The sequence below is a fragment of the Melampsora larici-populina genome (assembly GCF_000204055.1).
Source record: "Melampsora larici-populina 98AG31 unplaced genomic scaffold MELLAscaffold_6, whole genome shotgun sequence".
NCBI classification, from domain to species: Eukaryota; Fungi; Basidiomycota; class Pucciniomycetes; order Pucciniales; family Melampsoraceae; genus Melampsora; species Melampsora laricis-populina.
Window position 1 is genome coordinate 1,255,623 of NW_006768770.1, and position 13,306 is coordinate 1,268,928.

Consider the following 13,306-nt stretch of genomic DNA (forward strand, 5'->3'; position numbering starts at 1 on the left):
GCGGCAGTCTTGCGCCTCATGAAGGACATGTATTTGAATGTGAGAGACATCATCTGTGGTCAGTCGGCGATTTTAGATACATTATATCAACTGAGTAGTTTACTAACTTGATATCCTTAGACCAAGGGCCTGAAATTGATCGAGTTACATCAATGGAGATTAAATACGCTCAAGTGCTTAGCGAAATGAGGAGCATGTTTTCACAAGTTGAACATTACTTTCAGGAACTTCTCTTGGATGAAAAGGATACTGTCATGTATGAAGCGGGTCATATCTGAGTTTTGTATTGACAGAGCTTTGTGTTGTTATGTGATTTTCTGGGTCTGTTTGGAATTAAGGTTGTCCGGAGTTCCCTACTGTGCATCTAGCCCTCTGGATGACTTTTGTTTCCACCTTTGTTTTCAATTCTTTCCTCACCTTTTACATAAATCTGGCCTTTTAATTTCGTGGCACGCTTTTTGCTCATGCCATCAAAACTTAGCATTTGCTTACAGAAACAGCTGAAGGTATTTTTGAGCATCAATTTTGATCTCCTGCTTAAAGGTTGGGACGTTCAAAGGTTAATGTTACCTTCGAAAGTTAACATTAACTTTCGAGGTTAACATTAACTTTCGGGGTTAACATTAACTTTTGAAGTTAACAATAACTTTTGATGTTAACATTAACTTTCGAAGTTGACATTACCTTTCGAAGTTAACATTAACTTTTGAAGTTAACATTTCAAAGTTAACATGCTGAGCCTCAGACCTATCATTTGGAGCTAGTAAATGGAAACTCAAACACGGGCAAATTTTGATTTGAAATTCAAAGACATTAAATTCCAGAAGCCCTATCAACGCTTGCTCACTTTTTACTTTATTGTCAAAATTTTGTATGCAACACAAAATTTTGTATGCAACGTTTTTTTTATGGATCACAAGAGAAAATGCGAACCTCATTCGCAAATTAGACTGCATCGGATATGGTGGGATTGGGTCGAAAGATGATCACCGATTTTGTATCGGGCGCGAGATTGCATCGGGGATGCGGGGTAGATGCGGCCTCGGTTGAGGGCTACGCGATGGGATGATTCTATCGCATTCGGGTTTGAGTCGGAAACGTACTTTGCGTGTTTGCATCGGGCTGAGGCTCAGTCGGATGCCACGTACCCGGTTTGAAATCGGAGCTGTCTTCGATTGGATCAGCCCGCCCGTTTTTGAAACGGACTGAACAATCAGTCGCGTGATGCGTGCTCGATTGCAGATCGGAAGTCTGTCTAATCGCATGACTTGGGCGCGATTCTGCATCGGGGCGCCCTTCCCAAAATGACAACAGGAAGGGCTTTCCGACGTGAATTTCTTGGCGGTGAATTTCTATTCTCATCTCTAAAAAAATCAACAACAGATATGTCTATTTACCTCAAGATGATACAAGGTAAGATACACATGAATACCTCAATCATATGCAGAAGACAATTTTGAATGACACCAAGGACCAGGATTTGGATGAGGTGATGGGAAAGTTTCTTGAAATTCCAAGTCCCTTCAAACTGCAAAATAGTATAATACTTAGATTACCAATATTCCTTATTCAATCAAGCAAATATGAAAGTTAAACCTTTTAAAATAATTGCAAAAAATCACCCATATGCAGCATATAGATTACACAAATAGCATAATTACAAGAGCAAGATTGTATCTGCATGTGAGAAATTGTAAAAGTACAATTGTTTTTGAACAACTAGAGCAACGTGGGCGGCCCGCCGCCCTCACAGTATCTTTTGTACCACAACGCCTTTTGGGCATACCACCCCCCACTCACATGTAACATCGCGCTACACCCCAGAAACAGCACACAATTCCGGTTTGTGCTGTCTACAACTCCCGCCCCCCCTGCAACCAAAAACCCACAAAGCGCCATGTCTGCATTGCCACAAGAGAGACAGCATGACAACAACCCAAGAAAAGAACCAAAAGATATCGCCGTAATAGTACGACTCATTCCACATATTCTCCAACACTAAATTTCAACAAACATATTATCCTCGTGACGTCCCATCCTTCTACGCCCCCCAGGCTGATCACTACATACATTATTAATCAATTCCGTGATCTCGACGCATTGCCCGATGGGCAGCATTGACCTTCACCCGCTTATTCCAACGTGCGGCTAAAATGCGCGACTTGGTGGCTTTGCGTTTATGGCTTGTATTGATCCCTGCGGCCATCTTGTCTTCCTTTTGGCATGCGACCTTCGCGACGGAAGAGTCACTGAAAAGGCAAAATGTCATTTGACCATCTCACCTCCCCGGACGACAAAAACAACGCAATATGACTCACCACGCATCCCCACTCTTTCCTTTTTCTGTGACGTTCGGGTTGGGTGTGCTATCGTTACACGGGGTTATGTTGTAAACCTGTAACTGCATATGTTAGTGCGGTAGCCGCCACCAAACTGTGCAAAATTGCTTACCCGGGTTTCCCAAGCCCACTCTTTATCATCGTACCCTTCAATCAACCCCGCGATCTGGACCTCAGCTCCCTCCTTACAAAATGAATGAAACTTATCTGATTGATGACACCGTTCAACGATATGCTTCGTCATCCAGCACACTGGGCTCTGGTCCTAAGCAATCAGCGGAAAAGAAACTCAGCAAATGAACGCCTCAGTTCCATCCATCCATCAGTCAACTCACTATTGGATCAAAATCGACGGATGTCAAAGTCAACACTATTTTGCCACCACGCTTCCCGTCACCCTTTGGAACCGTCTCCATCTTCACTACAATCCCCAAAGCCACCATCGAGACCTTGTTCATGACATCTTTCTCGTACTCGACACCAATAGAATCATTCTTCCCAATCCTCAATATTGTAGTCGTTCCGCAATAGAGATCATCAAGCCTGCGGTTGTTCGAACTGATCAACTTACAACTGATGGCGTACACATCGCCCTGGTGAAGTTTATCGATGGCACCCTTGGGCGCAGTCAAGAGGATGGCGGTATTGTACGGGGAGGTTCGATCAAAGCCAGATGTCGAAATCGTAGTCTCATGGGAAACAAAACCAAGCGCATTTCGACGTGCGTTAGGGACCTAAACAAACACAGGCAAGGTATCAATGATTTGAAATACTGATAGCATAATCTCCCCCAGAATCAGTCACCTCAGTGCCAAGACGACCGATAAATTGTACTACAATAGGATGCACAACAGTTGATTCTCTGGTGGTGGAGGTGATAGTCGAAGTAGCGGACATGACGTTCGGTTGGTCAAAAGAAGTTGAATTTGGAAAGGCATATCAATCAGATGGATATAACAGTATTGATATGATGCACCGTGAGTATTGTAGACTGCTGAAAACCTCATCCAACCGCTTCCCATTTATATTCCATCTCGTCCAGACACTGCTGACAGTTTTCTCACTTTAGAAGATCGCCCTCACAGCTGAAGCTCCAGCAAAAAACCTGCCAGGGTCCTTTTTTGCTCAATTCGAAGCAGGTGTCCGAACTAATTTCGCCCCAAGGTACGATGAAATAACATCCAGCGACCCCCAATCACGACAATCGGCACGCATCGTGCTCAACACCTGCCATTCCTCAAGACAACCTTTTGAGATTTCAACCCCATAACCCCACTGAGCAATCCCACAACGATTCGTCAATCATCTGGCATTCTTCCCGATCAAGTCCAGCCTCACCCTCTGTGTGATCACATTCCTCACGTCGTATGTGATCCCCCTCCAAACGTACGCCTTACCCGGCTGTGTTGCACCTCGTTTTTCCGCCTATAATCACACGAACACATTGTTACACCTGTTCTACTCACCGGCCAACCCACAACGTATTCAGTAGCATATTCTCTTCCTACACGCCATCATACCAATGTTCCAACATTCCTCACGGTTAGCGCAGCCTCGTGATGATAGTGTCCCGTTTTTTTGACCATAGCTTATCCAGTCAATCTTTGTCTTGCCACCTGTTGATCATTTTTGGCTGATCCACCCCCTCTTCCCCGTCCCAGGCTCCAGCGAACAAACATGACGTGACACCTGGCTCACGTACCGTTGCAACACTTTCAGCAGCATAACATCTGCCCACACGTCATCATTCGAACGCTCTGACATCCCTCATAGTTAGTGCAGCTGATGGCTTTCGGCGTCAGGACCATTGCTTCTCCAGTAAATCATTACCTCGCCCCCTTGCGACACCATTCCTCAAATCCAGACTGTGCCAAGCCGTCCTCAAGATTCCCAGCCAAGATCGTGAAAGATGGTATTTTTGCAGAAGTATCAATCAATGTTCGACTATATATACAATGAATCATAACCCCCAGACCTTTGTCATTCACACCCACATCATAGATAGCCTGCTACAATGCGTCACCCAGCCATTCTGACTGCCACACTCCCAGTTACTACAGACGTACGGTGTGCGACTCAATATCTTCACTGTGATCACAACTGATGTACATTTTCCTCTCTTCTACTCAGCCTACTCCCCTCAGTGCCAGTTACTTTGCGTGGTATCAAAGTACTGGGTCGTTAGTGTTGAATGAACTCGATGGCAGCATCATTGTCCACCCAGTCACCGTCCTTGGACATGTCACGGCGCATGACCTATTGAAATGTTCCCACACTTACAACATCACCGGTCCGTTGGGCATCAATACCGCTACCGGCGCAGTCACCATTGAACACAATTTCGGCTCTTACGTTGACGTCGGAGAATTCCAACACACATATCGCCGTCTTGCCGGTCGCGCCAACATCTGCAGCATCGGCAGGATTGTTTCTGTCCTTTTCAGAGAAACCAATGTTGATATCTTTCCATGGGACTTGAAACTTGTGGCTACGCATGATTATCTCCACCCTCTAGTAAGTGACATCCTGCTTCATTAGCTTTCACTCACTGATGTCGCTCCAGACTCGACAGAGACTCGTGTTTTCAGTCATATACGAATTCCGCCATCACACCCCTCCCCCCTGTGAGTGGCCAAATTTATCGATTGGAGCCACTGTATGGCTACACGGTCACTTGATGAGAAAGGATACCGCAAGTGGCAATCTTGTTGTGCATGTGAGTACAGAACTTTCACCCATTGCATGTCCGACATAATTGTAACTAACCTGAACAACATTGTCATTAGGTATAGCACCACGGGTTGTATGGTATATAAGGATATGAGAACGGTGGTGGTTTTCACACTGCCTGACGTCATGTCACGCTTTCAACCTCACCGGGCCACAAAGGCCCATCATCCACAAACAATATTGCTATAACCTACATGAGTCGCTGTGTTCTTTTGTTCTTGCGTCTTAGGCATGTCATTGTCTCATCCAAGTAATGCTCCTGCCATGCAATTGAAGTCAAAGCATCCGATTAATAGCCACACCACACCATAAACTATGGAATGAATGATTTCCATCGCACTACTGACCAATGCCAGCTAAGCAGCATGGGACTGAGATCGCACATTATCGTAAGACAAAAATCAAATGCGGCCATTTTGGGGTGCAAAAGCGAACATGCACACGGCGAAAATAGCACGGCATCGCACTTTGGTGCTCATTTGTTGTCATAGCAAGACTTTCTACCCGTCATTGACCAAAAGCCCCTCCTCAGCATAACTATGAACAACACAAAGAGCTCCAGACAGGAGAATACACCTAAACACCACGTCAACCAGACGCCCTACCCCATATCCCCCGCAAACAAAACCTCCACCGGCCTCCCTCTCTCCACCAACACATCCTCAGTAGTCTCCTACGGACACTAATAAGACATCCGAAACCTAAAATCATTGTCAGAATGTATCATCGTGGAGAGTGAGAACCACCAATCACCTCAATGTACCAAGCCTCCAACGGTTCATTAAAGTCAACAATGTTGCCACTAAAATCAACAACGTTGCCCAGCCGCAGCACATCCTCATCAAAATGTGGCATAGTAGCCTCACAACACGCATAGAGGCCGAGGAACCGCACCCACCGACCGGTCTGCAGCGGTCGGAGTCAGTACTGTATCGTAACAAAAGGCATGAAGGTGATAAAGCACGCACTCCAGAATCCCAGTCTTTGTGTTCCACAAACAACAACACATCCTGGAATGACCTCCGCACCACTCGCTCCACAATCCTACCGCGACCGGTGATCACCATCCTGTTTGGCACTGCCCAATCCCCCACATCCAAGACAGCCACCTCCATCACGGTCTCGTAATCCGGACTCAGTATGATCTCGTGCGCTGACCGTGTCAAAATGCCACCCGAAACAACGTAAGTGCGATTATGAGACAGCCGCGGCTCAAAGGCATTCTTGACTACCATGACACCTTTCGACGCGTAAGTTTCATTCATTATTAGCGTCGCCCTGTGATACCCGTCCGACACCTCGTTATCTGTCTATTACAAAAGAATCACACTGTCAGAGAGAAACCGCCTTGCAGCCGTGGAGCCCCCTTACAATTCCGTTCATTCGTAAGATGCCATGCTGACGCATTGGTAAGCGTTGCGCGTCCTCGTTTTCCATGAGATTGAATATGGTGAGGAAACGGGCTGGATTGCGAAACAATTGGGTCGAAGAGATCAGGTACGTATGTGCGGATGTTGAAGTCAAAGATTGTCCCTTACAAAAGTCAAACGAAGCCGTGTAAACTTGAGAGAAGCTGGGATCATATGGTCCAATACTCTTACCCTACTCCCAATCCCGACCGCATTCTGCAACGTAACACAGGGTTTCCCCTTACCAAGGTAATGTGTCATCATAGCCACCCTGCATCGATGGGACCAATGATGTGAACCCCGTCTGCAATTTGGACCCTGACGTCCACCAATCACAAATCCTCTCAATGTATCAACAACACCACCGCAGCCATGTACGGCATTGTGACAGGGACTCTTGTCCACACCATTGACCAATTACTTTTTTGACAGTTGCAATACATATATATGCAAGTTACTGTTACCTGGGATCACCATCAACCACTTGCTCAATTACTACAGCACCTCATCCACTGAATCTGCATAGGCGATCAAAGCATCATCACTCAATCCTGGACCCAACAATGGATCACATCAACAATCAAGTCGTTGTGAGTATAGTTTTTCACGCAAAAAACTTTCTTTATCGCTAACACTTTTGTTTACCTACAGAATCCGCCACTGCCAAACGGCAGCGTATGCTCCATCATTATCATGGGCACACATGTCTGCGAATCACCATCCCCCAACGCCACCCAACAAAACCACCATTGCAGTCGCCACAACTTGTATATTGTCACCTACAAATTTCAAAACTGCGGCCTTCCCCACATGATCCTCGTTCCATTTCAAGCGTTCCACACCTTGCACCATCACTAAACCTTCAAAATGTCACCCCCCACAAATTTCAACAACTTATAAAAAAGTCTGTGTACAATTGTAGACCATCAATAGGCGATCTGCGTAAAAGGCTTTCATATGTGGACTTACCGTACTCTACTGTTGATGACACTCATGAGTTTTTACTGTCGATGTTCCAGGAAATTTGCACGATAGATCAATTGCAAAGCAATATCAAAATAAGCTGACATATGAATGAAACATAGAGTTGTGCAAACAATGCCAGTGACTGACTACAACACCGTCTTTACTGCAAACACAAAACACCCAGACCGATACCCCCCTGCCATGTCCCCAATACCATCGCCCCGTCATGACCAGCAGCGTGCCACACCGCTCATCGCTGAAACCACCAAAAGTCGCAGAACCCCTCTCAAAGCTACACACACATCTGACCAATCCATCTTGTGCCCGTGAGTAGTTGGTCGCCGCTTTGACAACATAAAAAACAACATATAATGGAGGGAAAATCAGTCGTCGCCCCACCGTGAATGTATTCAAAGTTGAAACTTACCAATTGAATGAATTGCAGCGCCTCAGTACAGAATTTCCTTGAAAACGATGTTTTGTGTTGTGTTCGAAGCCTCAGCTTTTGACATGCAAACACCAACCTTGTCCATAGTTGTGCATCGGGATAGGGCTACATACAACTGCCCGTGTGAAAATACAGGACTCGGCAGAAATACCAACACATCGTCAAGACTTTGCCCCTGCGACTTGTTTACCGTCATGCAAAAGGCGGGGGCGACCGGAAATTGAAACCTGTAGAATGGTAAGGGACAGTGGGCGTTGCCAGGATGGTGCAAGTTGATACACGGTATTGTAATGTCATTCCCTTTTCGTGGACCATTAATAATCTTGCACGTCAACACATGATTCCCAACATGAGTAACCAACAGTCGTGTGCCATTACATAAGCCTTGCTTCAAGTTCAGGTTCCGTAACAGAATCACGGGCATGCCTCTCTTCAATTTCAGGTCGTGAACAGGAAAATTTGGCACATTCAAAGTGTTGAGGACCTCCGGTGCCAGTGGTTCACATGTCGTGGAGGCGTCATTTTCGTCAATGGATGAAGAGTTGAATAATTCACCATCAATCACACTCAGCAGAGCATCATTAATTGCTGCTACCGTCCTGTTGAGTGGAGTGATAATTCCGCGCGATTCGTAGTATGCCGCCAACGTTGACCACGCACCCTTTTGTACCATTTTGTTACATTTTTTGTACCTGTTCTTCGCTGCAGTACTATCGAACACCAATCTTGAAGGAATGCAATGAACTTTCAACTCCCCTAAGTCGACACTTGCTTCGGTTTCCGTCTGTAAATCCCCTGAACCGAGTTTTAACAGCCATTCAGCGTACAGTATATTGCGAGCTCTCACCGCTCTTGAATGACGCCCACCCAGTAGTCTGACATTTGTTACCAAACGGAACTGAGACACTAAAGGCCACAAATAAGATCGTTTAAATGATGCTGCTGCTTGCTGGGAGATCGACCCGCGTGGTACAACTGGTAAAGTCTGCCGGAAGTCCCCTGAAAAAAGCATCCTAACGCCACCAAAAGGTAAGTCTACATTCCGTAATTCGCGTAAGGAGCGGTCCACACAATGAATATCTCTTTTATTCTGCATTGATATCTTGTCCCAGATTATGACTTCGCAGCTACTGAGCATGCGTCCAATTTTATCATTGCTAGAAAAGGTACACATTGACTCATCATCGGGATTTAACGGAATCTTGAGTCCAGTGTGGGCAGTGGTCCCTTGGTAAAGTAGTAAAGCCGCAATTCCTGACGACGCGACAGCCACCGCTGAATGACCAGTAGCATTGCAGTAGTGTAGAATTGCATTGAGTACAAAGTTTTTCCCCGTTCCACCGGGACCGTCAAGGTAAAATAATCGGCTCTCATACTGGGTGACGGCATCCTTGAAAGCACAAAAGATTGCTTGTTGTTCAGCGTTCATCTTGTCCACAGCCGCCTCAAGATAACAGTAACTTGCTTCCGGAGTAAAAGCATCATCGTCGGCACCACCTAACAGCCTACCGTAACCGTAACCCGCTAGCAATGCCAAGTCAGGCTTTGGCGCCAATATGAAAGTCAGATCAAGGCCTACTTCTTTCAACACCATTTCTAACCGGCATAACCCCAACGCCGTGATCATTTCGGTTGTTGGTTCAACTTTGTTGTTTATCCGCTTCATTGAGTGTTTGCAGTCATCGAACAATTCTCCCGCGAACATGGTGTAAAGTTGATGTGGATTACTTGGCGGTCCGTATTTCAGGATTATGCAAAACATATTCCTTAGTTGTGATCCTCCCTGAACCAACGCACACTCTTTCATCGCAGCAATGTAGTGATCATCACTTAATAATAGCCCAAGAGCCATAGCCGCGGCGTTGAAAGTTGGGTGAATAATATTGTTGACGGTTCGTAAGTTTTCAAAGGAGGTCGGCCCACGGACATGAAACAACAGCAGGCGCAAGAAGTACCGATCCCCGTGCGATAGGCTTGCAAAGTAAAGTCTTGGTATGGTTTTCGAATCATTGATACGTTGCTTCCACAGTTTCGCATCTTTGTCCCATCTGAAATAGTCAACAACTTCGGGGTATTTCAATCTACGCACGGAAAACGTGTCATCGCCATCGGTAATCATTACATTAGCGGTACACAAACATCTCTACCCGATTGAAAAACCCATGGCAAAAACCCATGACCACCCAATTGGTTTTTGGGTTTTGTCCAACGGGTGTTTTCAATTGGGTTGCCCTGAGATGTTTGAAAACCCTCGCCCGTCCAATCCTCCCCAAGATGCCAAGACTCTCATACCGAAGGCAGCTCTTGTTCTCACTCGATAGCATCCTCATATCTCAGATTTCGCTTCTTACCACAACCACCACTTCCTCCGTAGCCCCATCTTTCCTTCCAACCTTAGTGGCGACCTTACTGCTTGTGTCATTCATGGATTCCGAACATGACGACGACTTGGACGAAAACCTCGAACATCAAGAACGACTCATCACTTTTGCTTGCATGGTCCTGATGCTATCTACGATGAACCAGACTTACTTTATAAATGAACGGAAGCGAAAATTCGAAGACGAAGAAACAACTATAGCAACTCTCTTGATGATACGAGTCAAGGCCCATAGCAAACGATATCCGCTTCCTCGATATCGGCGGCCTCGTTGTAGTATAAAGGCGCAGACTTTTGAAGGATGGTTCAATGAGACTGATCACACTTGGCTAACGGTTGTAAGTACATACAAGAGATTTTCTTCCTCATATCAAACTGGAATTGACTTTACTGACTTCATATCTTCTCCAAACTGCCTTAGGCACGTATGTCAAAGGCTGATTTTACCAAACTGCTCCATAAAATAGGATCGAATCATATATTTTACAACAACTCCTACTGTCCTCAGGCACCACCACAGTGGCAGTTACTGGTCGCATTAGCAAATCTAGGATTGGCAGGGAATGGAGGCTCTTGTCCTATCAAAGCCAAGTTGTTCTCATTGGCAGGTGAGTAATAAAACTCGTGTCGTGTATCATTACGATCCTTTGCACTGATGATTTGACTTATGAATAGAGGGCAGTGTTGCCAACTATACGAAAAGATGCATTCATGCACTTCTGGAGTTGGAATCCGAATACGTTTGATGGCCCAATGCGGACAAAAGAGCTGAAATCAAGAAACGAATCGGCCAAAATTCATGGTTTCAGGAGTGTGTTGGTTTCATAGATGGGACTTTAGTACCTTTAGCCGCAGCTCCGGCTAAGAACAAAGAAGATTACTACACTCGAAAGTCCATTTATGCGTTGAATTCTCTGATAATCTGCGATGATTGGCGAAAAGTACTGTATGCTCATCACGGTTGGTGTGGCAGTGCGCACGATCAAAGGGTTTTAAAATCGACACGTGTATGTGATTTTCTCGTGTCTCTGTCCGTCTTGGTACAACATCAACTGATTGAAAGTACTTCAGTTCTACCAGGACATCTCCGCTTATTTTTCAGCAGGAGAGTACATCCTGGCGGACTCTGGCTATGCTTCGAAGGAAAACATTGTGCCGGTGTTTAAACGAACTCGATCCGGTGGCCTGTCACGAGCTCAAATGCATTTTAATAACTCGATATCCAAAATTAGAATCGCATCCGAACATTGTAATGGTATGTTACAGATGCGATTTGGTTCACTTCATGAGCTACGAGTAGACATTGGCAACTCAAAAGAGGCTCAGTTTGCATGCGATTGGATATCAGCCTGTGTTGTAGTCCACAACTTTATCATAGTTGATGGATCACCTATGGATGGATTTGGACGGAACCATGGCCTGGAAGCCATAGATGACACTCATGAATCAGAATTTAGGGCGGCCGATTTGGAGTCTGTGGGGGTTCAACGATGTGATGCTCTTTTCACTAAATTTTGTGCTTCCAAAGGTTATTGAGTTTTTTTAATTTCACTTCATGTATACCTAGTTTTTTGGTCATACTCTTCCAATTTTTGAAATGTAATCAGATTGGTTTTGGCAAAACCAAGCGCACACATGAGAAAATGAGAAAAATTCTCATTTAAGACTCAATTTTTTGAAAAAAAGAAAATATAAAATTGCATATAGATTTCAGTCATTTGAAAATTGAGTCCAAATCGCTCAAAGTTTGATCCTTTTTTTCGGACACTAAAAAAAACAACTTCAATAAATGAAACATAGACACTTTATTTGACCACTTGACCATCTGTAGTTCAACATAAGTAAATACTATAAAGATACTGTACTTCAATATATGTAAAGACAATCAAGATACTTTGATTATTTCACAATCAACTATCGTGATGTAATTGAGATTGAGAGGCCGATTGAGAGGGCTGAATATCGGGTAAATTTCGCAATGCCAACGCCTCAGCCTTTTCCGGGTCCATGTTTTTTTCAATCAGGTCCATGATCATCTTGGTACGTGCGATTCTGACTTTCACATTCATTTCCTCAATGGCTAGCCTTTCCTTAGCGGCTAAATCTGATGCTCGATTAGAGGTGATGATATTGGTCATCGCCATGGTGATTGAATTAGTTATGTTTTCTTGGGTTTGGGCGGAGCGTCGTTCACTATCTTCCCTTTCTTCTTTGGTGGAGAGCCGAGTTGCTATGCTGTTGAGGCCCAAAGGGTCTTGAGGTATCAAGTCGGGGTTATCTTTATTGCTAGAATGACGACGCTTCTTGACGTCCACAGTTGGTGAGACCGGAGGAGCAGGTCGCTTCCAGGGGCCAAATACAGGAGTATTGGTAGTCTGAGTTGACAATAACAAGGGTTGCAAATCGGGGTCGATCGTTTCCTCCCAAGTAAAAGGTAAGCTGCTTGATGCCTCCTCAGCTTGGCCCTGAAGGTCGCCAAGCGAGTCCCTTAAGGCCAAAGGGTGGGCTGATGGTCGGTCTCGAAAGACTGCCTCGAGTTCCTCGTACCACGGGCATTCGCGTAGTATTCTCACTAGGTCAAAGCATAACAAATTAGAAACATGATGATATTTTGATAAGGAAATCAACATACTTACCCTGAAGAGATCCACCATATGATTTCTTACTGCCTTGTCGCTTAGCCAATTTGAAAGCTAAGATGTCTTCCTTTGAAACGTTGAACTGGATGTTTTCACGATGGATGCCTTGATCTTCATTCCCATCGCCAGTAGCAAATCGGATCGCGTTAGCATCTCGGAACCACCCTTCAATTTTCACAATCTATGTGTAACAAACTGGTCAGTGATATCTCCATCTCATGTCATAAAGACCAAGAAAAGCTTACTTTCTTTTCACATTCTCAACCAGATCTCATTATGTGCCCCTTGTTTACAAGATACTGGGCAACCCATTCACGGACTACAGTTTTGGCTTTGGTGCGCCAATCGTTGTAATTTTCAAACACACTGCACCACTCAACAACCAGATCAACATC

The 13,306-nt window shown here is 45.0% G+C and overlaps 2 protein-coding genes across 2 annotated transcripts; both read right to left on the reverse strand.

The window, feature by feature from the left end:
- Positions 1–2,074: 2,074 nt before the first annotated feature.
- Positions 2,075–3,236, reverse strand: MELLADRAFT_60613 (uncharacterized protein; the record flags this gene model as incomplete). The annotated part of the gene is made up of 5 exons (XM_007406538.1): positions 2,075–2,249; positions 2,319–2,401; positions 2,452–2,604; positions 2,675–3,073; positions 3,144–3,236. The coding sequence occupies 5 exons, from the start codon at positions 3,234–3,236 to the stop codon at positions 2,075–2,077; spliced, it is 903 nt and encodes a 300-aa protein (XP_007406600.1).
- Positions 3,237–3,464: 228 nt separating this feature from the next.
- MELLADRAFT_103550 (uncharacterized protein) lies at positions 3,465–4,835 on the reverse strand (the record flags this gene model as incomplete). Its single annotated transcript, XM_007406537.1, has 7 exons — positions 3,465–3,614; positions 3,678–3,764; positions 3,806–3,843; positions 4,038–4,069; positions 4,170–4,283; positions 4,537–4,595; positions 4,620–4,835. The coding sequence occupies 7 exons, from the start codon at positions 4,833–4,835 to the stop codon at positions 3,465–3,467; spliced, it is 696 nt and encodes a 231-aa protein (XP_007406599.1).
- Positions 4,836–13,306: the final 8,471 nt, after the last annotated feature.